This window comes from Cucumis melo, chromosome 3 (assembly GCF_025177605.1).
Source record: "Cucumis melo cultivar AY chromosome 3, USDA_Cmelo_AY_1.0, whole genome shotgun sequence".
Lineage (NCBI taxonomy): Eukaryota > Viridiplantae > Streptophyta > Magnoliopsida > Cucurbitales > Cucurbitaceae > Cucumis > Cucumis melo.
The window spans coordinates 25,580,989-25,608,113 of NC_066859.1; the positions used below are offsets into that span (position 1 = coordinate 25,580,989).

A 27,125-nucleotide genomic window follows, 5' to 3' on the forward strand; every position below is an offset into this window, starting at 1 on the left:
TTTGAACCATCTATTGAGAATAATATAAAGTCTTCTTTAATATGATTTCATTCTTTTTTTTTAATAAAAAAATAAATGAGATTAAAATTTTATTTTTTATTCCATTAAAAAGTATAAAAAAAAAAAAGTAAAAATAAATAAATAAATAAATAAGGGTGTTTCATATGTTCAAACACATAAGGTTAATAGTAAATCTTAGGTAATTTAATGCTACTTTATGTGACTAATGATAGAAAGAATATTATTAATTCATATCTAAGATATATATATATATATATATATATATATATATATATATATGGTCTATAGCCTCTAGACTCCTCCACTCATTTCAACCTTTTTTTTTTCTTTCTACTATTAGTCTTTGGAATCATCATCATTATTAGTTGAATTGCATTTTGATTACTCAAGTAGATTTTCTTCCACTTTATACATATATTTTTAGCGAGGTTGATAGTGCAAATGTTGTATCAGTTGAATTATAATAATATTTTTTTGTACTACTTTTAAGGAAGAATAGTCAAATAGTTGGCACATGATTTAAATATACTCAAAAGGATTTATTTGTTTTCTAGAACGTTTCTCCATAAAATTTCGTGCAAGTCTTTAATGTTTTTGTTTGTTTTACAAAATTTCACCAATTCGTAATATCATCATCTTCGGAACCTTAAAATTCATTTGACGTGAGTTTTTTATGTTTAGAAATGAACAATAAAAATATAGCTTAATTAATATTGTTTATTCAAACTTTGATATTTGGTAACTCAAACATATTTAATTTCTAAACATGACTATCATATATATTTAGACACAGACACTGATCATTCAAGACACTTAAATTCCAAACATTTAACGTTCGTACCCATAAAACATGAGATCCAAACAGACTCTGAGAAGAGTGTGTTTTGTCTAAAGAGTTTGGGTCCCACAAAAAACCATCAACTTTATATTTTATTAACTTTTTATACGGTGAGATTCACTTAAATTAAGCTATTGTTTCGTGGATGAGAGGATATTATGAAAAAGACAACTAATTGGAATCCTTCAATCTCACGAAAAAATTAAAAAAATATATATATAAAAAATAAAATAAAATCTTGGTTTAGATCCTAAATTTGAATATTGTAAAAAAAAAAATAGTATAGAAAATTAGGGCCCGTTTGGTAACGTTCTTATTCCCTGTTTCTTGTTTCTGTTTCCATTTTTTAAGAAACAGAAATGTTTGATAACGTTCCTTGTTTCTCGTTCTCAAAAAAAGTAGAAACGTTTCTCATTTTATAAAGAATTATTGGGAACAAAAAAAAGTAGTTTCTTCTGTTCCGTTTCTCAATTGCTTCTATTGGTTTCCTTTTTCTCAATTTATTTCTATTTGTTTCCTTTTCCTTTTTCTCAATTATTTTTATTTTTTTTCTTTCATTTTTCTCAATTATTTTTATTGGCTTTTTTTCTTTTTCTCAATTATTTTTATTGGTTTCCTTTTCATTTTTCTCAATTATTTTTATTTCTTTTATTTTCCTTTTTCTCAATTATTTTTATTGGTTTCATTTGACTGTTTCTCAATTATTTTTTATTGGTTTCCTTTTCCTTTTTCTCAATTATTTTTATTGGTTCATTTTTCTTTTTTCAATTATTTTTATTGGTTTCCTTTTCCTTTTATCTCCATCGTCTTCTCCAAATAATCATCATCTTCCTCTTTTACTCATCGTTTTTCTCTGCACACTGTCTTCCTCTTCACCTCTCACCGTCTTTCTCAACAACCCGAACTCTTCCTCTTCGTCGGATCCATAGTTTGGCACTAATGGAATTCAATTAATGGCCTTAAGAAACTTAAGACCTATTTAGGGTTTAGGGTACTAAAATTTAGAGTCAAATAAAAAAAAATAGGTAGGAACAATCGTTTACTCTAGATCTGTTTGACTTTCGCCTTATACAAGATAGTCTAGCACCTCCGAAACTAGCCAGTCCCCCTGTAGGATCATTTTTTTATTTATGATGCATCTACTCGATCTAATTGGGGGTAGATAGGAGTTAATCCATAACGGAAGATATCAATTTGAATATCTGCCCGAATCTGATTAACAAAGAATCAAGTTACATATGTAACATATTATGTATTTCTTTTCACCTCATTTTTTCGTATGTTTGTCTGTAATGAATAATTGTAAATCCAAGTAACAATTCGTACATCTTTTTCACTTTATTTTAGGGAAAGATTAATGAGTCTCTTAAGTTAAATAAACTAGGCAGAAAATGCTGATATGTATGTATTGTTATTATCTATTTTTATCGTTTTATTTCTTTTTTTTTTTTTTTTTTATTTTAGATCTATCTAATTGATGGGTTAATCCCGAATATACATTTATTTATCATAATAAAATGTAATAAATCCTTTACAAAAATTTATTCAAATAATATTATAATATAATATTTAGGTAGTAAATTTTCAATCAAGTAAATCTTTTTAATTATTTCTTATGAGTCCTTGGTACTCGAAGAAGATTGTTCCTCTTCGTCGGATCCATAATTTTCATCTTCCTCTTTGTGCAAATCTTGATTTTCGTTGTGGGTTTTTCTCTAAAGCATCATAGGTTAAGAGTTAAAGGTGAAATTTTGTTTTGTTTCTTTCAATTCTGAATATTGAAGACATAATAACTTACTTTAAAATTAATATTAAATTCTAGATGTCACGAAATAACGATGGGATTGTAGAAATTGATGGATTAAAAAGAGAAATTGCCTGAGTAAGAGATGATATTTCCAATCAAATTTGGTAACATTTGAAGGATAAATATAATTTTTATGTTTATGTTATTATTTTTATTCGTGCATTGATACTTCTTCGTATTAAATGAATAAACTTTTGATAATTTTATTTGTTATGTTTGATGGATAGACCTATATTTTTGTTTAATGTTTAATTGAAGTAGATGTGAAAAATAAAAAATAAATCTAGAAGAAAATCAATAAACAAGAAACAGTTATCAAACACTTTTTTTGTTTCTGTTTCTTTTTTTCAAGAAACAAGAAATAGAAACAGTTATCAAACGCATTACTGTTTCTTGTTCTAAAAAAAGAAGAAACAGGAAACAGGGAACAAGAAACAAGAAACAAGAAACAGAGAATAGGAACATTACCAAACGGACCCTTAGAAACCCAAAAGGGATGCCAAACAAAAGATGTATAAAAAGAAAATAACTAAAAAAAGGGGAGTGGGGGAGCAAAGATGAAGAGTAAAGATGTGTAAATAAATTGGGAATACTATGAGAATCAAACAAGAAATGTGGGGTGTGGCTATGAATACATTTTATTTATGGGGATGAGAATCAAATTGATTGTTTTTTCTAAAAAAACAATAATTTATAATTGAAAATAAAAATAAATAAAAAAAAAAAAAAAAGTGGAAAGAAAAGCACTTCCACTTGTGTGATGCACAAAAAGTGATGGTTTGGATATCCAAATATCAAATGCATCCAAGTTTTTACTAAGGGAGGAAAAAAGGTGTCTCCCTTTTCTCCATTAACTTCTATTCCTTTTCACCAAAGGGAAAAATTAAATTTACCATATCATTTGATTGGGAAAATACTACTCCTTAACTCAAACTTAGGTTTAACTTAACTTACTCTACCAAACATCTAATTTCAATCATCTCTTTTTTCCTATTTTCTACCTCTTACCTAATCATATTCTTTTCAAAAACAAACAAATAGTTTTCGAAGGTTTGGAGTTAAAAAAAAAAAAGGAGATACTTTCAAAATTAATCTTTCTCGATCAATTATTAGAGGGGTTTGTTTGGTTTGTCCGAGGGATTTTTATTAGAAATAACTAACTATTCCTTTAGTTTACATACTTCATAACATAGCGTTAAATAATGCGATCATTGTTGAAGTCTGCGCCCTACTACGTTTTTTGTTACAAAGATTTAAATGAATAGTTATATTAAACAACCTTGCCCTTCTAATAGGTACTAAACAGATATAGTATTTATGTAAATCTCAAGTGCTCGAAATTTTAATTTTAGGAGGGAAAAATTGAAGAATTCGAGTAAGATTTTTTAAAAAATGAGTTGGTGGAATACATCTTTAATCTCGAGGTCAATAAGGTATATTTGATGTCAGTTAAGTTATGTTCGTTTTAGAGAATATAAATTTATTTTTGTTATAAGATGTGGATTCTTATTCTTATATAATTGGGATGGGATCAACATGCAGATATATTCTTTGCAAAGTATCAAAAATGAAAGAAGCAAAGATTTATATGCCAAAAACAAAAATTTACCCTAAGAATCTAATTCGTCCTTCAATTGTTTGGGAATCACTTCTACCTTCATCATCAATATAACACATTTCATTCCTTTATGTCATTTTCTTTCCTTTTTCTAATTCCCTAAACCCTAAACTCTTTATATCTATCGATGTCTATTGTTGATAGACTATTATATTTTTCTATGTTTACAAATATTTTCATTAATTTTATTATTTAAAATAATTTTTTTACTATAAATTTATAAAATATATTAATTAATTAATGCAACCTATTCAATATTCCATCAATGTTTTAAAAGTTCAGAGTTAGAACTTTGATAAAAGTTAGAGATATTTGATATAATTGTTTTGCTTAAATTGACATACCTTATTGATATTTACATTAAAAAATTAATTTCTACTTCAATATGAAAATTAAAAAGAGATTTAATAATAATAATAATAATAATAATAATGGGAGTTAAACTTGAATAATAAATTGGTAAAATTAAAGGGACATTTTTAAATATACTAAAAAGATCAAAACTATTTATAGAAAAAAAAAAGGAAAAATCTACTTAAATTTTTTACTATATTGAGTTTATTTATTTATTTTGAATCCAAAAGAATTTCTCAAATTATATTATAAAACTTTATAATAGAGAGAAAACTTGAAAGAACCTAATAAACTAATTAAAATATTGGACATGTTACCCTTTAAAATATATACTCTTTTCTTTAAAACCAAATATTCCTATGGTTTGCATCAATCCTTTTTTTTCTTTCAACAAAATAATATATTATTTAATGAAATGATTTTTTTTCTTTTTTAGTTAAAACTAATATGCTCTCCTTAAATGACGACACAAATAGATATTTATTGGTTCCATTATTGAAATCAAAGATACCAACAATGAAACATGCATGGACGTATTAAACCATCCAACGAAACCCTAATCCTGAATGGTATACTTTCTATATCTATTTATGGAAAAAAGTTGTGTTCATGATCTCACGAAAGAACAAGCTTCTGTTAGTTCTAATCACCGTATTTCATTCATTCATTCATTCATGACTCATGATTGGTTTTCTATTTTTTTTTTCGAGTTAGATTTTGCTCTCTAAGATATTTGATTTAATTTTCTCGGTGATTGATGTAATAACTTTTTCCGTAAAAGAGAGAACCCTAAAGAAACATTCTTTTCTATTATATTGTAACCAAAGTCTCAATATATCTAATCATAATGGAATGCTTAAGTAGACATTCCCATTCAAACCATTTCAACATAATAATGAAGATAGGTTCTATAGACAGAGAGTGATAAAACAAAGAGGGTTTTCCTTTGTTTTTTTTTTTTTTTCTTTTTACACAAGCATAAGATTCCATTAGAGCATCATAAACCAACATGACTTTTGAAAACACAAACTGACCCTAAAAACCCTAATCACATAAAAGAGAAAAAGACACATTATCATTGCTTCTCAACAAAAACAAACCCAAAGGAAACTTCTATCCTTCACCCCCACCACCACCCACCCCCCCCTTCCCCCAACAAACCAAAAAAAAAAAAAAGAGGAAAGAAAAAACTCATTTTTTGTGAGCCCCCCAAAAGTTAACATCACTGTTTCTCTCTGTTGGGAACTCCAAAAGAGCAAAAAGAAAAGGAAAAGAAAAAACCCTTTAACTAACCCCCCCCCCCCCCCCCTCCCTCTTCTTCTTTCTTATCCTATTCCTGTTATTGTTCAGTCCTTTCACCAAGCAGGCCTAGGAACAGCTCTGCAAACCAATGGAGTTTTCATTTCCATTGAGAGTTTAAGACACTCTGACAAGTCAACACCATTAGTGGATTCATCAGAACAAGGCATCCATTTGTAAGCTTGAAGCAACTGAGCCAACCAGAGATGGACAGTAGCCAATCCCATTGCTTTTCCAGGACAAACTCTTCTCCCTGCCCCAAATGGGGCCAATCTCAAATCACTTCCCATAACACTAACTTCTTCTTCCATGAATCTGTTTGGATCAAATTTCTCTGCATCTTTCCATACCTTCTCATCATGTGTTATTGCCCACATGTTCACCATTGCCGTCGTCCCGGCCGGTATAACCCTCCCGTCAACGTGTACGTCCGCTACCGCTAGTCTTGCCCATGATAGAAGTGGCCCTGGTGGGTGCATTCTTAAACATTCCTTCACAATAGCTTGAAGATATGGAAGCTTTTGAATATCATCATCTGAAATGGCTCTCCATTTCTTGCCTATTACTGAATCAATTTCGTTTTGTGCTTTGGTTTGGATTTCTGGATGTATTACCATTCTTGCTAAAATCCATTCTAGAAGTATGGCTACTGTGTCAGTTCCTCTAAATATCATTTCCTGTTTATATAAAACAAACAAGCGAAGGATGATTGTTGTTATGTTTAGTTGTATTAGTCCAAAATTACCAAATCAAAACAGAATCAGCCATTTTTATACATCAATAAAGTAAAAATGTTATAAAATTTTAAACCGCTTAATCATTATTACATACTAAACTAAACTTATAACGGCTTAATCAAGTGATTAAGTGTGAATTTAAAACGGTTCATTGGGTCTTTAATGTTTGATTAAACACCCTTAAACATGATTTTCATACCATTTTTCTAAAAGCTTCTAGACATGCAGAGATTAAGAACAAGAAGAAAGGCATACCCAAAGAACAGCAATCATATCAGAATCTGAGAGTTTGTCATCTTTCTCCAAATCAAGCAGAACATCAACAAAATCTTTATTATGTTCTTGTTCTTCTTGATGAAATTCCTTGATTTCCCTCTTCATTCTATGTTCCTCGATGATTTTCCCCACAAATACATTAACCTTAGAAGCCAAACATCTACATCTTTTCCTCACACCTTGTAAATCCAAGAACCCCAACAAAGGAAAGTGATCACTCCAATTAAAAATACCAAGTAAATCATACCCTTCTTTAACCAACTCCTCTAGCTCAAGCCCATCTCTCTCGTCGTTACAAAACTCATAACATTTCCCAAAAACAGTCATCATCACATTATTCAAAGACCCAAAATGAAGAATCTCCTTAACTCTAACATCCCCTTTTAAAACCATGGATTTCTCAATTTCCCTCACCATTTTAAACCCAACTTCTTTCCTAAACCCTTGAAACCCAGCTATTCTCTTAGGACTAAACATGTAAGTAGCAGAAATCCTTCTCAAATTCCTCCAATACTCACCATAAGGAGCAAACCCCATTGCTCTGTGAAAAAGCAGTTCATAAGCAGACTCTTTCACAGGTCTATCAGCAAAGGAAGGGCTATTAAGAATCTCTTTAGCAACGTCGGGATGACTAGAAATCACAAACCGAGTTAAGCCAACAGAGAAAGCCATTAAAGGGTACGCTTTAAATCGATTGGCGAGAGCAGAGAGGGATTTGTGAGGAGTAGAGAGAGTGAAGATGTGGAGAAGGCCGATGAATGGGAGGCCGGAAGGGCCGGGGATGGCGGAGGAAGCGGTGGTTTTGCACTTGGAAATGGCCCAAGCGAAGCCCCCGGGGTGGAGGAAGAAGGTGAAAAGGGAGAGGAGGAGAAGGGAAAGGAGAAGAGCATCGAGGCTTTGGGAAATGGAAATGGGGAAATGGAGAAGTAAGGTGTGTGATGACATGGTGGGATTTGGCGCCAACGAGAGAGAAGAGACAGAGTTGAATGAAGGGGAAGAGACGGGGAGGTAATGACTAATGAGTGGGGGAGAGAGGGATTAAATAGCAAAAATTAAAAAAGGGAGAGTTTTTTTTCTTTTCTTTTTTCTTTTTTTATAACTATGGTTAGAAAATCAATTAACCGTGGTTAAAATTATTGGAGGGTGGGATGGAACCTGTGAGCCTTTCGGGTTCATACCATCCTTTTGTTTCTTTTTTGACCGCCATGGAAGTTGGGAGATTCGAACCTTCCATTTCAAAAGTATCATATATATAACAATTATTTACGTAACTATTTAATGACATATCTAAAAATAAATACAGATTATATCTGTTTACTACTATTTATATTTTTTCATTATCTTTAATCAACTATGGTTAAAATTATTGGCGAAGATGAAAGGTGTTCATTACAAAAAAAATAAAAAGTAGCATTAAAAAATTATGTAGGTCTACCAAATTAGTAAATATGATGCAAGTACTACAAACTTTTTCATATTAGTTATTGAATTTTCAATTAGTATTTAATAAATTTTAGAACTTTAAAGTATGTAATAGGTTAGGAATTTGATTTTTTTTTTTTTTTATAGTACGAAATGAAGGCACAAAAAACGTGGTCAAAACAAGCAAGAGACAAAAAGCTAAACAAAAATCATAACAAATCGTAAGGAGAAAAAACACCTAAAAGTACATCACATTAATTTTTAATCTTACAATTGTTCTATATAAGAGTGAATATCGGTCGGTCATAGTCATTTTTTCAACCAAACCAATTATGACCGGTACAATAAGCATTCAAACGAATTTTGACCACAAAGAATGCAAACCAATTGTTGATGGTTTGATTCCATCGATTTCTCTCGAACCAAGACCGATCGGGCCTTTCTTTAGCATCAAATTGGTGTGACTTGGTTTTAAAAAAGATTAAATAGATGAATAAGTAGTAAAAGTGGGAAGTAGAAGAAGAAGAGGTAAGAGTATGGTTGAGAATGAAATTGTAAAAATAATGAGTTGGAGTGAAAAAGTGAAAGGAGGAGACATGAAGATGGGGGAATCGTAGGGGGTGAGGTGGCAGAGTTCGGGCTATAAATCGGATTCGGATTCTGGAAGGCCCACCCACCCACTAACAATAATAACAAATAATAATAATAATAATAATAATCTCCATTTTTTATTTTATTTTATTTTATTGGTCTCAAAGGGCAATTTCGGAAATTCAACAATCTCCCATAACTTATTCAGGTGTTTTTTCTTTTTCTTTTCTTACAAATCAGTACTTCAGAATAGTAAAATAAAGTACTGAAAGTTCTAGAATTTCATTCTTCTACCTAAATCACTGCTTTAATCGTTTAAAAATAACTCGAACAAATTCATCATCTTTGATTGGGTTAATTTAAAATGTGAATTGGGTATATTTTATTTTTATTTTTTATTTAATATTTATAGATAATGTTTGAAAATTTGAACTTATAGGATGTTTTAAATTTTGAATTTATAGATGTGACGTACAACAATTTTAAACTTAACAAACTTTTAAGAATGAAAAAAAAAAAAACAATAACCGACGACTCAATCCAACCTATATTTGAAGGATTGGATTGGGTATACAATTGCGACTATTTAGGTTGCCAGTCCAACTAACCCCGATCGAGTTGAAAATGTCCCTCGAACCAATCCAACTTGTTTAACGAAAAGGTCTACCATTTATTCAACGAACCAGTGGAGAAAAGGTAAGAATGGTCCAAGAGTGTACTAATTTTATTAACAACATTGATTCACCACAACTTTTTTTATTTCCTTATTTATTGTTTTTTTTTCTTTTTTTATTGTGATTTCTTTTTTCTTTTTTAAAGAGAATAAAAATATAATACAATGGATTTAATAGAATCTCATTTATACCCTACAGATATTGAATGAATAGTTTGTCTCTTTATATCAATTCCCCTTTCTTTCTTTTTCAGTCCCTCATTCCATTTTTTCTCTCTTTTTTCACCCCCAACTTAACTCAAATTTCCTTCAAACCCACACCCTACTTTTTTTACTTACATATTTCACCTCAACATTTTCTATTACTTCTCGTATTGGTATCTTATCTTACTACGATATTGTTGTATTGAACCTCTTTTAGATTTTTTAGTACAAATCGAACCTGAGAATATTTGAATCTAGGACCTCTTGTTCTTAGGTATGTGTCAATTAAACAGCGAATATCTCTCCTTGTATTTTTTTATTATTTTTCTTTCTTTTTTATCTTTTGTCACTATGTTTACTATTTTTCTATCCAAGTTAAAATAGTATGCATTCTAAAGATAGAGTATTATCAACTTACCGACTAACTATAATAGCTAAATTGGTGCCTCCAATATTTGTAACCTCGTGATTTAACCCATACAAACAACACTTCTTGTCTCAAACGTAGTGTAACATTTGGATTTGTTTGGGAAAAGAGTAAATTTTGAATCAAATTTATAAATGATCAAATCTTTTATATGTTTTTACGTAGAGATATACAAAATATGGAGAAATTGGTATAAGATTGGGAAAAATAAGAAGAAATGGTGAAAGAATTTTAGGATGGAGGCCACCCAATTTGCAAAGCTTACGCTTCACTTATTTGATCAATCAACATTTCCACTTGTTATCTTCAACAATGCATTATGCTTGATTTGTTTCAATTCAAAGTCAATTTATTTTTTAAAGGTATCTTCTCTTTTTTTCTCTCTTTTTTTAATAAGAAAAGTTAAAATATAAATATCTATATATTTAATTGGCTTTCAAATAAAATGTAAACTTTTGTGTAGTAAAAATTAAGAGTTCATGAAATTTGATTAAATAATAATAATAATAATAATAATTTATGGGAAAAAAATAATACGTGAACATGTTTCCAAATTTTATGATAAAAAAATAGATAACGTTAAAAAAACCTATTGTATAACTTAATTTTTTATAAAATATAGTAAACTTTTGGTTTCTATCGATCGATAGACACAATATCTATCAATAATAATTTAAGATTAAATATTTACAAAATACAACAACTAAAATTGAACCTATAACAAAAAAAAAAAAAGAAGAAGATGAAAATAATATCTTTTGAGAAGAAGAAGAAGAAGAAAATGGGGAACATAGAGGACAAAAGATTGGAAGCATATGATTGTTCTTTTATCTTTTATTTTGTGAAAGGGAGATATGGAATTATTGTTGTGTGTTTTTGTTTTTGGGGTTAGAAAATTCTTTAAAATTTATAGCGTAAATATTCCTAAAGTATGTATTGATTCTATAATATATTTATTTCAAGATAGCATTCCAAAATTTGCAACATTTATATTGTCCTATACCCTTACAACATTGTTTTATATATACTGTCCATATTATTGTTTCACAGTTATTACCAATATTAAATAAATATCTACAATTAAGGGTCTCATATAATAAATGTCTATATTTTATTGTTTAATAACATTAATGTATGAAATTAAAAAGACTCTTTTTTTTTTTTTAAATGAGTGTTTTCTTTTTTACTAATTTAAATCAAAGTGTATGATCACTTTTTTTTGTTTTTGTTTTTACTAAACATAAAATTAAAAACAAAATTTAATAAATAGAAAAAAAGAAAAGAAAAAGTTGAATATTTGTACTTAAATATGCATATATATAGTTAATATTTAAGAATGACGTTGCACGATCCACTTAAAAACATGTAATGTGGTAAAAAATATTTGATTTTATTTTTTAAACGAAGTTATTATTCCGTCTCTTTGGGTGATAAATGTTGGTCTATGTGGAGATAGACGTAATCAAAATTATGTCCATATATTACTCTTAAGGAATAAAACGTTTGTGTTTGTTCATTAATCGTATACCTATTCACTAAAAATCAAACGATTCAATACAAAAATTTAGAATAATTGGAATATTATCAAATAATTGAGAATATCGTTGTTGTTGTTATTATTATGATATAAATATATATAAGAAAAGTGTAAAAAAAAAAAATTACATTGGTAGAAAAATCAAATGCAATAAATTTTGTTTTTAGTAATTTTTTGTATGAAGCGTAAATAGTTTCTTTTTAATATTAAAATTTATCCTATATCTTTACCCTTATCCTCGTGGTAACTATTTGATAACTACTCAAAATAAATTAATTAATTAAAACTTCCAAAATTTAAATAAGCGACTTTTATAATAATTTTTTTTACTTATAATTAATTAATTAATCAATTTAATTATCGTCCCCTCAAAAGTTTGTATAATTTCCTTAGTTATTTTTCCATCTTACAAATTTGTACAAAATAGCCCTAAAAGTAATTTCACACATTTGTGGGTTTTGTTTAATTCATTGAAACCTACTTTGAGTTAAAATGGGCATCCTTAAAAATAACAATACACACATTAACTTAACAATTGAATCAATTTTAATTCTTTCAAATTTTGGAATCTTATTCTTTCAAACCCTCCTAATTGATGGTTTTAACATTTTAATGTCTCTATTAAGAGTATATTCTAAATAAATGACAGAATCAAAGGGTTTTTTTTTTTTTTTTTAAATTCTTCTTCTTCTTATTATTCATCTTCCAAACTAGTTTTTAAATCGTCATTCGATGACGAGTGGTATGTGTAAGACTATAGTTGGTTTTGAGCTTTTGATTATGCAATCAATGACTTGGCAATAAGTCATCTTATCTCAAAAAAGAGAAAAGTTCAAAGGAAAAAATAGCATATGATTGGAGAAGTTTGGATTGTTGATATTGTTTGATTAATATTTGTGTCAAATATGTGGACAATAAATTGAATATATGTATTTTGATTTACTAATTTACGATGATAGAAACTAAAATTATATGTAAGAAAATATTTATTATTGTCATACTTTAAATTTGTGTTAATATTTGCTAAACATAGTTTAATTACTAGAAATAATTAATAAAGGTAGAATATTAATAACTAATAATAAAATTTTATATTAATTGAAATATATTAAGTGTAAATAATATATTCATATTTAAGAATTAATTTGTTAAATGTATTAATTAATTACATTATATGTATGTATTAAAAAGGAGATATTGAAAAAAAAAAAAGTAAAATATTAAAACTATTTATAAAATACATTAAAACTCATCAAAATCATCTCTAATCTATCTAAGCTTTCTTTCTTTGTGCTATATCTTATGAATAGTTTTAATATTTTACTAATCACAACGACTTTTCTATTAAAAAACCCATAATGAAGATTGAGAAGACTTAAAATTATATATAATGATATCTTAATTTGAAAAGGAAAAAATCAAATTTTATTAAAAAAAAAAAAAAGGGCAAAAAATTCCAATTACAAAACATGCAAAACAAAGAGACCCCTTGTGAGAAAGTGAAGAAAAAATCATACCCAAAGATTTAAGGGAATACATGAAATCTTTAGTTTGAGCTCTTGATTTATGTAAACTAAATGAAAAGAAAAACTTTATAAAAATTGATGCAATCAATGCACAGGACCAAAACATTAAATAACACTGAATATTTTTGACAGAAATCCAAACTTTAATGTTTAACTTGCTTTGCTTTTCTTTTTATTTTTGCTTTGCTTTTCGACTCGATAAGATTTGAGGCAAACTTTTAATATTATATGAACTACGAGAAATCAATCATGCAATTCTTTTTTTTTTTCTGTGAAGAAACCAATTCATGCAAAGAGCTAATCACAATCACAAGTCTTCTCACTAAAGATGGATGAGAACGAATCACAAGCCTTCAGAGTGGTGAGCCAATTGCTAAACACACCTATGACTGCAGCACAAGCCAAACAATTGACTAAAGTTAACTCTCTAAACTTAATAACAAATTGCTTGGACAACCTTTGTTAAGTTAAAAACTATAAACAAATCTCATGCGTAAAGAACTTATAATTTGATACCATATAAAATTAATCGTTAATTCTTCTCTTTATTTGTTGCAAAGTTATAGTAGACTAAGAACATCCTAATTTATTAACTACACCATTAAACAACTCTACTCGATTAGTTGACTTAATTTGGGACATGAGTTATGCTAATGAGTTAGAAACTTCAATCATTTCCAAATATTTGCCTAAAAATCCTTAAAAAAGAATAAAACAGTACAATGATAATAAAAAATAAAAAGCATGAAAAAGATTTTGTAAGAGAAAAGAAAAAAAGGGAAAAGAGTGGTGATAATGTGAAGGGATTAGTTTCATCCCACTTCCCAATGAGCCATAGAGAGGGACAAAGTAGAATAGAGGGCAGATAGGTGAAAAGTAGGGGAAGAAGTGAAAGAAAATTGGTGTATGGTCAAGTCAGAATTGTTGGTGAAAAAGCAAAGTTAAAAGTGAAAAGTTAAGAATTTTACATTTAAAAATTACTACTGCCTTTGCTTACAGAATGCCCATAACGGCGCCGCCCTATCCTTTTCCATAGTCCCATTGATATATACTCTTCAAATGAAATGTTCATAATATAATAGTAATAGGACCCAATTCACATTTTCATTCATATTTCTATTTGTATGATAGGGGACGCCGATATAAGAAGATTGACATTTCTATTGTGTTGTAAAAACTTGTTTAGGAAAAAAGAACGACAACCTGTGATTTATGTGAATCTACTGTAATTAAGCAATAAACATTTTAACTCGTTTTCTTCTAAATTAACATTCCCATTAAGACTTCAAAATTTTCATTGACCATTAATATGAGATTTATCCTATACTACAAGTATTGATTTAATCAAATAATCGTAAACAATAAGTCTATTTTCATAAGGAAAAAAAAAACAATAAATCTCACCTTCATATTAATTACTTGACCATAAAGATTACATACTCATCTTGATTCTTATATATTTAAAAGGTTCCATGATACTTAAACGTGTTTGAGATTTTAGGAGAGTGGAGTGAGTTATTTTAGTCTACTCCACATTTGGGGGCATGAATTAAGCAAAAGAGTGATTAGGGTTATTTTACTCAATGCCACCACACGCTGTTTCATTCTGACCACTGGAAATTTTGTTTTTCTCAAGGTCAATCTTGACCAAGATCGGCCCAAAAATTCTTTCCAAATTTAAAAACTATTTGAAGGAAATTTTTTCAGTCTCTCTCAAGAACATCTCTAGACAAACTTAGCTCGAGATAGCCCCGAGCTTAAGAACATATGCTAATGTAGTATGATCTTGGGCTAAAGTTGTCTCGAGATGTTTCCAAGAGAGACCGAGAAATTTTCTTCAAATAGTTTTTAAGTTTGAGAAGAATCTTGGGATCGATCTCGACCGAGATTGACCCCGAGAAAAACAAAATTTTCAATTGTCTCGAGATGCACTCGATTAAGAGAATGGAACCGTGTGTAGCAAGAATTTCGACGTAAGATAACACTAATTCCCCCTTTTCCTTAATGCATGCCCTAAACGCACACCTCAAATGCAAACTATTATAATCTCTAAGCTATTCTAAATCTTCGCCTCAAACGTTCCATTAGTATTTGTGAAGGATGTACCGATGTAATTTAAATATATTTTCTTTGATAACATATATCACACATACGCATACATACATATATCTTCACATGTACACTTTTAAGAAATAATAATAATTCATTTTAGAAAAAAGCTTTAGTTATATAGTACTCATTATTACAAATGTTCTTACATTCAGTATTGAGAATCAAGAAACATAACTCAATCTAATACAAACAGAGGCATCTCAATCATGCCGTATGACTTGAGAGATTTCAAGAACGAACCCTACATGTTGTCAAAATCTAGAATTGAAACGGAATTAAAGAAGCATCAAACTTTCATTCAAGGAACAAAGATGTAAAGCTACTTCTATTGAATTTCACTTACTCTTGGATAGTTACAAATTTTTAGGATTGCTATTTGAAAACAAATAGTCTATGTTGTCGATTAAATGTGTTTTCTGTTTTTACTCTTTTTATTTGCTTTTCAGATTACATTTACTTACATGAGAGTAAATAGGATCATAAAATTGAAAGTTCTTAAAATGCCTCGTAGAATGTCTAAAGTTTCATTTTGATGTTATATACAGCTATGTAGTTTGTATTAACAAATCAAATTTTAAAATGTAGTATTTTGGATTTTAAACTTGAAACCTTTTGGTGTTTTGAATTGATTTATCTTGCTTGTGAAGTGTTTTGAAGATCAAGTGTTGATGGAAGCGGCAAGTTTTGTTCGATCCTAGATTTGTTTGATCACCTAAGTAATCTAAAACCTAGTCTATTTTAGGAGTCAAGACCAAATTAGTTTTGGATTTGTTGAAGTTGAATCCTTCGAGTCAGTTTTTTCAACATGGTTCTTAGATACAATGATAAAGGGTTTCTTTCCATTTTAGTATCAGAGCTTAACTCTAAATAAATTATATCCTTCCTTATTTTTCATTCACGATCACATGGTCAATACAGGGAATAAGGCACACCTAGAGAATAAATTTTTAAGCAAATTTATGAAGTCGGATAGTCTAAAGTTAAACATGGCTGTTAGCTGCATACCTTATCGGGAGAATATTCAGACGACGGCCATGAATGAAGCCATCAAGATGGATGGAGATGAGCCTGCTGCCTGCTAGGCTCTTATCACCATGATTTCCTATACATTATCAATCAGAACTATTGTAAGTCAAAATTTAACACCAAAACAATTCAAACACGTAGTAGTAGAAAGGTAACTATGCAAATGCCTCGTCGAAAAGGCTTTCTAGTGCTTAAAAAGTTTTTTTTTTTTAAATTTAAAAGAGATAAAAAAAAAGAAGAATAGAAAAAACGCAGGCACTTGAATAGTCATAACAAACCGGCCTAGATTAGCAACTTGAAAGGAAACAAAAAAGTGAATTCTGGATGATTTTACACCATCTTACTTGTGAAGCAAAATGTTAAACTTGGGTAGATGGAGGTGCAGGAATTATTCCCCATTTTGCCCGAACATCATTCAAATCCTCATGGAAATGTCGCTCATAATATATGCACATGAGATCTGTGCATTGCATGCCAGCACGAATAGACCAAGGGAAGTAATGCTGGAAGAATAATTTTCTCTGTTTCTCATTGAATCTTGCTGTGCCTCCCAAAACAGACAGCATGCACATTGGAAGGTGCATTTGCTCAAATTCAATAACCTTCAGTGCTGACTCGCCGATCAAGTTCGTGGGAAGACCAAACAGGGTGTGCCAGAAGTCATGAACCTCACGAGCTCTCATTGCAACATACTCAAGTTCCTCAGTATCCATGAATCTAACAGGAGGCCGGTCATCTGGGGAAAAGTTCCTAGAACCCATGAAATTAGCATATGCACCTCCAAAAGTGTTGGATGGAAGGTCCCATGCATGCCCAACCTCTGATGATAACACACGTGGTCGCTCAATCAACACTGCCTGAACAAGAAATTTCTTTTGTTTCATATTTTGAGTTCAACAACATGGGGTGAGGGATTCAAACCTCTAACCTCTTAGTCGAGAGTATATGCTTAACCAGTTAAGTTATGCACAAGTTTCATATTTAGACGAACAATTTACTAGAATCCAATGCATTACAAAAAAAAAAAAAAGAAGAAGAAGAAGAAATTCAAGAGAGTTGACTCATCCAACAGATGAGCAATAACTTTAGCACGGCATAAAAGGAAGGAAATAACTAAGCCAAAATGACAGTGAATTTTATGATGGCTTCTTGGCATAAGCATATTCGTTCTTCATTTTCATTCCTCGTGAATACATTTAAAAATAATGAAGAATGTGAAACATAAAATAAGTTGAGTAAAAGCTTACTCTGCCTTCGGCACTTCTTTTCATCCTTTCAAGGACCCTTTCAAAAGCAGGCTTTCCGGTTGTCTCCCCAAGAGCTGCTATTAGATCTGCTCGCCGTGGATCTAGCAAGGCACCTACTGCTGAACCAAGTGCAACTGCTGCTTGCTGCCATTTATTGAGCTGGATACGTACACCACCTACCATATTCGATAATGCTTTTCTTCTTTCCTGTTAGGGGGAGGGGGACACAGCTCAGTTCTATAACACAGAGAATGCTGTCTTTAAGAACTAAGCAATTCTGCAACGATGAAAGACAAATAACAGCCTTTAAAAGAATTAGGCTTTATGAAGCATTTACCCTTATACTATTTATCAAAAAATCTTAAAATTACATAACAAGCAAAAGAAATTTAATGCCAAAATAGATAGAAAACTTTGTAACATATTGATATGATTGGGATTATAGAGAGACCAAGAGAATGTTGACAACAATAAACTTGGACATTATATGCAAATGATCAAAGAGAAGTTGTCCAAGTTGCAACCTGGCTTCTCCACACTCTGAAGAGAAGGCCAAAAGATGTTTGATTTCAATAGACTCCATAACAAAGGGTAGACAAAAACAATAGAACTCCATCATTAAAACAGAAGAAAGGAAATCCATCTGCAGAGAGACTCTGCTCCTGCCTGAATATCAGCTACATCGTAACAACCCGTAATTTACGTTTGTAAAACTACTAACATGATCATAAAAGATTGTTCTATAAAGAGAACTCCAATTATGTACCCAATGGATCTGTTCTAAGCAAGTTACACAGGATTTCTCAGATCAGTAATAAGAGTAAAAAAAAGTATATTTTTCCCTAAATCAAGAAGGAAATCAAAGTTCAATTAAGATATCTAATGATATCAGAAGCCAGCACAAAATCCAGAGCTGAGAACTGCCAAACAAAGGCCACAAAATATTCAACCAAACAAAAATCAACTAAATTTTGGAAAATGAAAAGAATTGAATTGGAAAAAAAACGTGATCAAGTCACCAAATACAGAGACACAACGGATTGAAACAAACTCGATGATATTATAATAAGAGAGAATAAAAAAAGGCGACTTTACCGTCGCTTTTCAGCCTCTGAAATCCGATTAAGTAGCCTCGAAAAACGTTATCTAAGAATTGTTACACCCCAACCCACCAGCTGAATCCGTCTCCAGCACCGAAGAACCACCGCCGGCGAAGCCTTTATCCGGTCTCCGATTAGGCTCTCGCGGTTTCCAGCCCTAAAAGGAAAGAAGAAGATGTAATTTCAAAAATGCCCTCTTCTTTAAAAGACGTAAATGCCCCCTTCATTATAACATTTGATATATCTTACCATTTTTAATTGCACATTTATGTATAAAAAAAAGAAGAAGAAGAGATTTCGGATCAAATTTTCCACTCGATTTTTTTACTTCAAAAACATAGCAATTTTCAAAATTGAAAAGGATGAAAGTGTTTTTTTTTTTTTGTTCTTTTTCCCTATGTATATTTCAAACAGAAGATAAAAGCTATATACAATATTCAAATATGAGAATGCAAAAGCGGTCGAAAGAAATGAAACGATGTAGTTTGAGATAGGAGTGTTCACTGTTTGATTCGATTCGGTTCGATTTGAAGCTGAAACCACACCGAATCACAAAAAAAAAATCTCATTCGAAAATCTACCGAATCGCTCATCTGTGTCAAACCGAATTGAAACTAAATCGCTTATATTTAAATAAAACCGAATCAAAATCGAACCGTTTATGTATAAATATTAGAATCAAAATCAAAATGCATAAATATTGTTGTATCTTTAGTTATTGGATCTAGTTATTAGATCTCGAATTTTAATGACATCGAATACCATCGAGATGAAAGCTTCTACTTCACAAACTTAAATCGAACCGAACTGCATACATTCGATTTCGGTTCGATTTTCAAATTGTGTTTTAAACACCCCTAGTTTGAGGTATGTTGATGGACAGTGTATGGGCTTTTATGATGAGCCCAAGCCCATAATGAAACTCGTGGCCTTCCTCCAAATTTAAGTTGGGATTGGATTGATCGACTTTTTTTCCTACAACAAAACGCAAGTAAACATTTTTAATAGGAGACCTTATGTTATGGAAGCAGAATAACTAAAATATAATCATTCTCTTTCTTTTCTTTTGGTTGAATTCAGTGGATGAGAATAGTGGAAAATAACTCTATTAGTTTCCGTTCTATCTTTATTATTTCTTTAGACTATAGTTCAAGGAGTTCTTAAGTAAGAATCGTAAAAACTGTGAACTTCACTCCTTGTTTGACTCAAAGAGTTTGTTGGTCTTACTACTAAAACAAATATCATTTTTATATTTTATTGACTTACATTCTTATTTTTCACTATTTCACTCTTGACTCCATATTCTCCTTACATAGCTTCTATATAAAATTTACTAATTCTATTAGGATTTGGGACTAATTTAATTAGTTCGACCATCATTGTAAAAAAAAAAAGAGTTTGACCTTCAATCCGTCGACCAAATTTACTTATCAAAGTTTAAACAAATATAGTTTAATTAGCACAATATTTTTGTTGTTCGATTCCCATTCTCTTTATCTCACATATGGTAAAAAAATGTCATAAAACATATCGTAATTCATCCAACCCACTAAAGAATCAATCTAATATCGTACAATGTAAATAAAAATTGAAATTTAATTGAGAGTGGAAGTATAGAAATAATGATGTATAGAAATGTGGTGTCCCTCTAAACTCTAGCATATCACTCTCTGTCTCCTCTTTATATATATGATCTATTACATATGGCACACACACTATAAAGGAATATTAACACATCAAAATTCATATCTATCATATTATTATTATAGACATGGAATAAAATCTTACCCTACGTTATATTGGTCACAAATTTAATTATAGAGAAGTTTGAAAAAACCCTATAATTTGGTCAACTTCATCCTTTTTCTTTCTTACTTTCTTCCTTTCCTCTTTTATTTGTTTGTTTTTACTTAACCATTTTTTCACATGTGTGTTTGGAAAAGAGATTATTTTAAAATTATTAAAATTACTTTTATAAACACACATTTAATTCCTCCAAATCGATTAAATATTTAATTTTACATTTTTAAATACAATTTTATACTACTAAAATGTATTTTTCGAATGATTTAAAATTAAGAATTCGAGAACAACTCCCAAATATATTCTCATATTAACCTAGATATAGCATTATATTTAAAAGACCAAAGATTATTCGAATGTCCAACCCCACGTTGTTGTGTTGAACTTTTTTTAAAAAAAAAATCTACAAAACAAGACGTACGCATAAAACAATAAAAATAATATGGATATCAATATGAGACACGTCACAGTGCCTCCAATTTTTTGGTTGTAGCAAGAGTTTTTTCTAAACTATAGATGTGAGAACGATTCATTCCCTAATTATCGAACATACTGCTATCTTTATCGTCATCTCGACCAAAGTTCAGAATAACTTCTCGCAAACTTCAACCGGTTTCTCTGTTTGTCTTAATCTAGACCCTCAAATGTTTTTTTTTTTTTTTTTCTTCTTCTTTTACTCGAAATCTACACGCAAGGAAAGAAAAATGATTTATGTTGTTTTGCTACACACCTTTTAATCCCTTTCTTTTTCCTTTGAGCAAAATAAAATAAATGTATGTTAGTGAAATTGGGAGAATTGAATAAATAATAATAATAATAATAAAGGCTTTTAATAAAGGTTGGGATTAATTGTCCGCAAATCAAGGACCCATAACACCTACAATTCGCCTCCTTTATTTTTGGGTCCTAAACAAACACAATTTATTTTGTCCTCTTGCATCCAAATTATCCCTTTTACTATTTCTATTTCTATTTCCATTTCCATTTCAACTAATTAACTCATTTTATTTTAACTACTTCTTTTTATTTATTTGACTTTATATTTTAGAAATGTTTTTGTATTTTTATTTTTATTTTTTAAAATTTATTCGTTTTCATTTTCAAGGGATCAAAATTATTAGTCGAGAAGGGGAATGGAGAAGGAAAATAATTAAAATTATATTTAATAATATAGTATATAAGCACAGAGAGGATGCATCTTTTGGTTTAGGACCCTCCACTCACTTTAAGAATGGGAGTGAATGATTATTATTTATATGGACTTTTCATCTCTCCCATATCCCCCATGCTAATTCAAAACCCTAGCTAGCCTTTTACATCCATATTCCAACATCCTCTCTTTCTTTTTAATCTTTTTTTTTTTTTTTTTTTTTACTTTTGATGTTCATTAATTTATAAATTTCAGTTCTCTACTTTTTTTTCTTTTTTTTTTTGAAAAAAACAAGGGTTGTTCTATCCGATTATTTGAGTCTAATAAGTCTATAAACTTTCGGTTTTGATAAATTTTAATGGGTTTTCTTTTGTTGACACATTTGATATTTTAAAAAAATAATAATAATAAACAATGATTTAGTTTTAGAATCGAAAAACTCAAGTTTCGTTTTGATAATAATTTCATTTATTGTTTTTAAAAATTATGCTTGTTTGTCTCAATTTTTGAAATTGTTTTCAACCTTTTAATTCTTAATCAAATTATGAAAGTGGTAATAGGTTTTTAAAAGAGAGGTTATTTCGAATGGTAAAACTATTTAAAATATTTATAAAATATAGTAAAATTTCAATTTACCAGGGCAAATGTTTTGGTTCGATTTTGTTGTATTGAAAATTTTGTCTTTTATTTTAGAACTTAGCAAAAAGTTTAAAATATTAATATATATATATATATATATATATATATATATATATATTTAGAAAAGATGAAAATTACAATTGAGAATTTGTAAAGGAATTATAAGAATTATTTAAAAAAAAAGAGAAAAGAAACAAAATAATAATCAAATAGGTCTAAATAAGAATGCTCTCAGTTTTAATGAGGTAAATTCTTAGAAATGGTATGAATATTAATTAAAGATTTCAAAATGTTAATGGGACCTTAAAATCATATGCTTTTTTTTTCTCCCTCCCTTTGTTAAAAGGCTTAATTAGGTTAAATTGTTCCCACCTTTTAATATAGGGATATGCAACTAAAGGGACCTTAATTAATTAAACTTCTTTTCACATCAACTGACCACTGACATATTTCTAGTTTTTGTCTTCAATCATATGCCCATTTTCTTTTGTATACAAATTACTTTTGCTTTTCATGTCTTTTACATTTTTTAAGACCTAGTTTTGTTTAAGGTTAAGAGCAAGAATTATTGTGGAAATGATAAATAATAATATAGTATATATATAGTTCTTTGAAAAAATGGAGTAGAGAGATACAAAATTATTGACATAATGAACCAATTACAAATAGTGAAGTTGAGAGACTCAAACTTCTAATATATTAATTGGAATATGCTATGTTTGATTGCATAGATATATTATAAATTGATATTTTTTTTAAAAAAATTCCCAATAAAAAGTTTGCCTCTTAGTAAATTTATCTTTCTATTGAAGAATAAAATATACTCTACCAAGCACCAACTTTTCAAGATAATAAAAAACTTTGGTAAAAAAACAACCATTTAGTTATCATATTACATGAAGCTATATATAACTTGGATCAATATATAAATGCCATAAAGTGAGCTATATAACAAATATGAGCATTCGGAATTTGGATTGAGTTATAAGTCAAATTAAAACTGTTTGAAGGAATGAAATAGTGACTTTAGAAATTTCAAATTATCTTATCAAGAAAACGAGAAAACTTCTAATAAAAAATAAAAAATATCCTCACCATAGGACTTGACATAACATGGAAAAGAAATGGGATCGGAGTTTGGGTCAAAACCTATAACGTAACAATCTATTTGGACCTCGGCCTCGATCTGGCCTACTTGATGAATAAGCATACTATGGCTTATAATGGGCCTCGAGAAGAGGATAATTTTGTTCACGGTCTATACTAACCTCCTCGAACTCGGCCTCAAAGGCATACAACGACCTATTTGGACCTTGATAAAGGGATAGTTATGTTTGGTTCAAAAGTCTAAACCGACCTCCTCGACCTCGGTCAACCAATTAGAATGAGGCAAAGGCTAAGCCTTCTAAATTAGATGAACCATGTACGTAGTTTAATGTGTCTTGTGTAAATGCATATATACTCTAATACAACTAAAAGAATTCCTAAACTTAATGTGTCTTGTGTCATAGTTTCACCATAAATATATCAATAATATGACTTAAAGAGGAAAATTTGTTCATTACAATACTTAAACTCTTTGCTTATTAAATTATATGAAAAAAAAAAAAAACAATGATGAACAGTGATCAATTCCAACAACTATATATCATTCAAAAGTTTGAATATTTAGATATCTTTCCATTTTTGGTTGATTGCCAATGTGTGGCTAAGATGAAAAGTATTTAAGCTTTGAAGAGATGGATTTTTCTCTCTTGTTTAATTGATGCAGTGACTAAGAGAGGTGACTCTAATCTTCGTTCATAAAATTCTTTTTCTTTAAAGAAAGCAGACACATGTTCAATAATTCAAATTTCAAATTATTTTGTTCTTTTTTTAGGACAAATTTCAAATTATTTTGAAATATGGAAAGGGATGGCAATGGTGCATGAAAGTGACTGTGTCATAATATTCAATACACACACACACACATATATATATATATATCACCAATATTGTTGCAAAAAAGATGAGATTCTAGCTAGCATGCTTTTGGGTGCAATAATAACACAAGTCTTGTCTTATTTGATAATAATTTTGAGTTTTAAGGTAAAAAAGAAAAGTAAAATAAAGAGTGAAAATTATATATTTTTGCACCAAATTACATTTTATTATTATCATTATCATTCATGAGCAAATTTCAATAATTATGTAGGAAAAAAAAACACATTTGATTAAAAATGGTACTATATGTATAATTACTCCAAAAAAAAAAAAAAAAAAAAGATTAAATTGAGCTACTTTAATTTTAGAAAATTAATATTTTTAGTCTCCAAAACACAATTTATAAAAGACTAATTAATTATCCAAGACAATTATCTCATAATTTGCTTTTTGTGTATAGGTGGAAATGTTTATATAATAACTTTGGTTAAATTTAGGGGTGAGACCCACATTTTGAGTGATATTTGATTTGAAATGTCCCACAAAATTTAAAGTTAAAAAAAGTTAAATAAAATGTTCCAAAAAGAAACCTAAGATTTGTGGTTTTATAGAGAACATTTGTGTGGGAGATGATTATAGTCCACACTTCAAAAAACATGTAATTATACATTTTTTTTTTCCAATTTTTCAAATATATTTTAATTATGAATAGTAGGGTAAATTCTTGATTTTATCCTATTTTTCCATGAACTTTTCTTTTAAAGTCTTTTCTTCATCATTGTTTTTTTACCATAAAACACGTTCTTTTCCTCATTATTATTCTCCATTTCACTTTCAAATAATAATAATAATAATAATTTTGTTAATGTTTTATTCAGTAAATTGTGCTTAAATTGGTGTGAAAGATAGATAATAATGCATTATCATAAATTAAGATTGACAATACATTTGAAAATAGTGAAATTTTTTAATTACAAATCATTAAAACCAATCTAATAGTCACACTCCCCATAAATATTATCACAAAACACAAGTGATAATATAATAATTTGGTCTAAAACCCCCATTAATTAAAAGAAGAAGAAAAAAAGAAAAAGAATTCATTAACTGCACAAATTAAACAAAATTAACAAAAGAAAGAAAAAAAAAACCATAATTTCGTCTCTTCGTGTTCTTTCAATCTGAACAAATTAAACTGCATTAGAGACAGAATTTCTTCTCTTAATGCTATCAATATCAGTAGATTCATAAACAGGCAAGCCATTGGAGTAATAATCCAAATCATAAATTTGCAACTCAAACAAATCAGAGCTTGAATCTGTTTCTCCACCATCATCTTCTTCATCATTATGATTATTATGATCACCAACAGAATTATTGTTCTTATTAATTTCATGATCAAATTTTCTTAACTTTTTCTTCATTTCTTCACCTACTAAATTTTTCTCAACCCAAACCCTATCTTTTTCTGAACAACAATTATTCTTCTTCATCTTTTGTTTCTCCACAACCCCTTTATCTTTCCTTATTCTCTTATCATCCATGGTAGGTTTCTCTAATGCTTCAGCTGATTTTACGAGTCGGTTGAACTTCGAAAACGACAATAGCTCCTTGTAGCTTTTTGTTGGGGTTTGAACGTGCGGAGGTGGTGTTCTAAAACCTAATTTGCGTTAAACAATATGAATATACATGATTAAATTTATATTTTACATACCCTGTATATAAATTATACATTTGAGAGTTAGGTTGATTTGGGTTTACCTGAATTATTATTTTTTGGAGAGGAAGAATAGATAAACTTTGCATCTGTGGCGGTGGCATTCGAAGTTCGAAAATGGCTTATGCTAATCCTTCTCTTCGATGTTCGACTTTCGTCATCCTCCATGTCTTCGTCCATGGATTGCGCAAAATGTTTCGATTTCTTCTTCTTGGAACTTGAATGGCTGAAAAGAGAGTTCAAAAAGCTTGCCAATCTCCCACCAGGAGAGCTTGGTTGCTTGTACTTTTTTTCCTTTGTTACTTGCTTTTCAACACTATAAGAATCATGTTGAGGAAAATGTTGGGGAAGATTAAGAATGTTCTTCACCTGTGTTGGAAAACATATAGATATATAAAATGATCAAATTTATATAAACGAAGAACTCCCAAAATGTCATTTCTTTCTTAGGGAAACGAAACCTGCATGTCTAAGCTGATTCTCCCTTTGATCCATCCTTTATCTTTCTTCTTCATTTTCGGAGTGAACTTTGCGCCGAAACTACTCGTTGAAGCGGACATTTCGTTATAATCGGAGAAATACCGAGCAGCTTCGAACACATCAAGTTCCTTTGAAGCTCTCCTATGGTGGAACATCTTCTTATTGATCGTTTCTGAGCTTGAGAGAGACATGGGGAAAGCTTTGTTATTCCTCTAAACAAAGTACTAGAAAAGGTAATATATACATATGTATATATATATATATGGAGAAACTTAGGGGGAAGAAAGGGGTGAAGTAAAAGGAAGATATTGGGAGATATTGGAATTGAAAGGATTGTTGTTATTGAAGAGTGTGAGAATAATGGGAGATGGAATTAAGAGGAAGACCCACATGAAAATGAAAGGGAATTGCGCTTTGGGAGGCATATAGTTGAAAGTGGGGAAGAGGAAAAGGAACAGCCTTCCCTTTGCCCTTATACATGAAGAAGTAATGGTCAAATTGAACATATAATAATAATAATGATAATGATGCAAAAAGATTTTAAATTTGTTGAGGGTTTTTGCTAGACTTTGGATTCTATTTGGTGGGACTCTCCCCT

The 27,125-nt window shown here is 29.6% G+C and overlaps 3 protein-coding genes across 6 annotated transcripts; all 3 read right to left on the bottom strand.

Moving 5' to 3' along the window:
* Positions 1-5,428: 5,428 nt before the first annotated feature.
* LOC103488461 (cytochrome P450 78A5) lies at positions 5,429-7,972 on the bottom strand. Its single transcript, XM_008447218.3, has 2 exons — positions 6,930-7,972; positions 5,429-6,614 (listed from the first exon to the last, which is right to left on the bottom strand). The coding sequence occupies exons 1-2, from the start codon at positions 7,893-7,895 to the stop codon at positions 5,994-5,996; spliced, it is 1,587 nt and encodes a 528-aa protein (XP_008445440.1). The 5' UTR covers positions 7,896-7,972; the 3' UTR covers positions 5,429-5,993.
* Positions 7,973-15,513: 7,541 nt separating this feature from the next.
* Positions 15,514-19,049, bottom strand: LOC103488460 (ubiquinone biosynthesis protein COQ4 homolog, mitochondrial). 4 transcript variants are annotated; one of them, XR_007819449.1, is made up of 5 exons: positions 18,811-19,031; positions 17,716-17,922; positions 16,813-17,325; positions 16,448-16,544; positions 15,514-15,683 (listed from the first exon to the last, which is right to left on the bottom strand). XR_007819449.1 is itself a non-coding variant. In XM_008447216.3 (4 exons), exons 2-3 carry the CDS (start codon positions 17,896-17,898, stop codon positions 16,828-16,830), a joined length of 681 nt encoding a protein of 226 aa, XP_008445438.1. In that variant the 5' UTR covers positions 17,899-17,922; positions 18,811-19,049; the 3' UTR covers positions 16,300-16,544; positions 16,813-16,827. The 4 variants fall into 4 exon arrangements, 2 of the variants coding, with proteins under 2 accessions (XP_008445438.1, XP_050938083.1); XR_007819448.1 differs by having other exon boundaries at positions 15,514-15,700; XM_008447216.3 differs by lacking the exon at positions 15,514-15,683 and having other exon boundaries at positions 16,300-16,544; positions 18,811-19,049.
* Positions 19,050-25,396: 6,347 nt separating this feature from the next.
* On the bottom strand, positions 25,397-26,951 carry LOC103488458 (protein BIG GRAIN 1-like E). The gene is made up of 3 exons (XM_008447215.3): positions 26,509-26,951; positions 26,092-26,416; positions 25,397-25,990 (listed from the first exon to the last, which is right to left on the bottom strand). Exons 1-3 carry the CDS (start codon positions 26,716-26,718, stop codon positions 25,521-25,523), a joined length of 1,005 nt encoding a protein of 334 aa, XP_008445437.2. The 5' UTR covers positions 26,719-26,951; the 3' UTR covers positions 25,397-25,520.
* Positions 26,952-27,125: the final 174 nt, after the last annotated feature.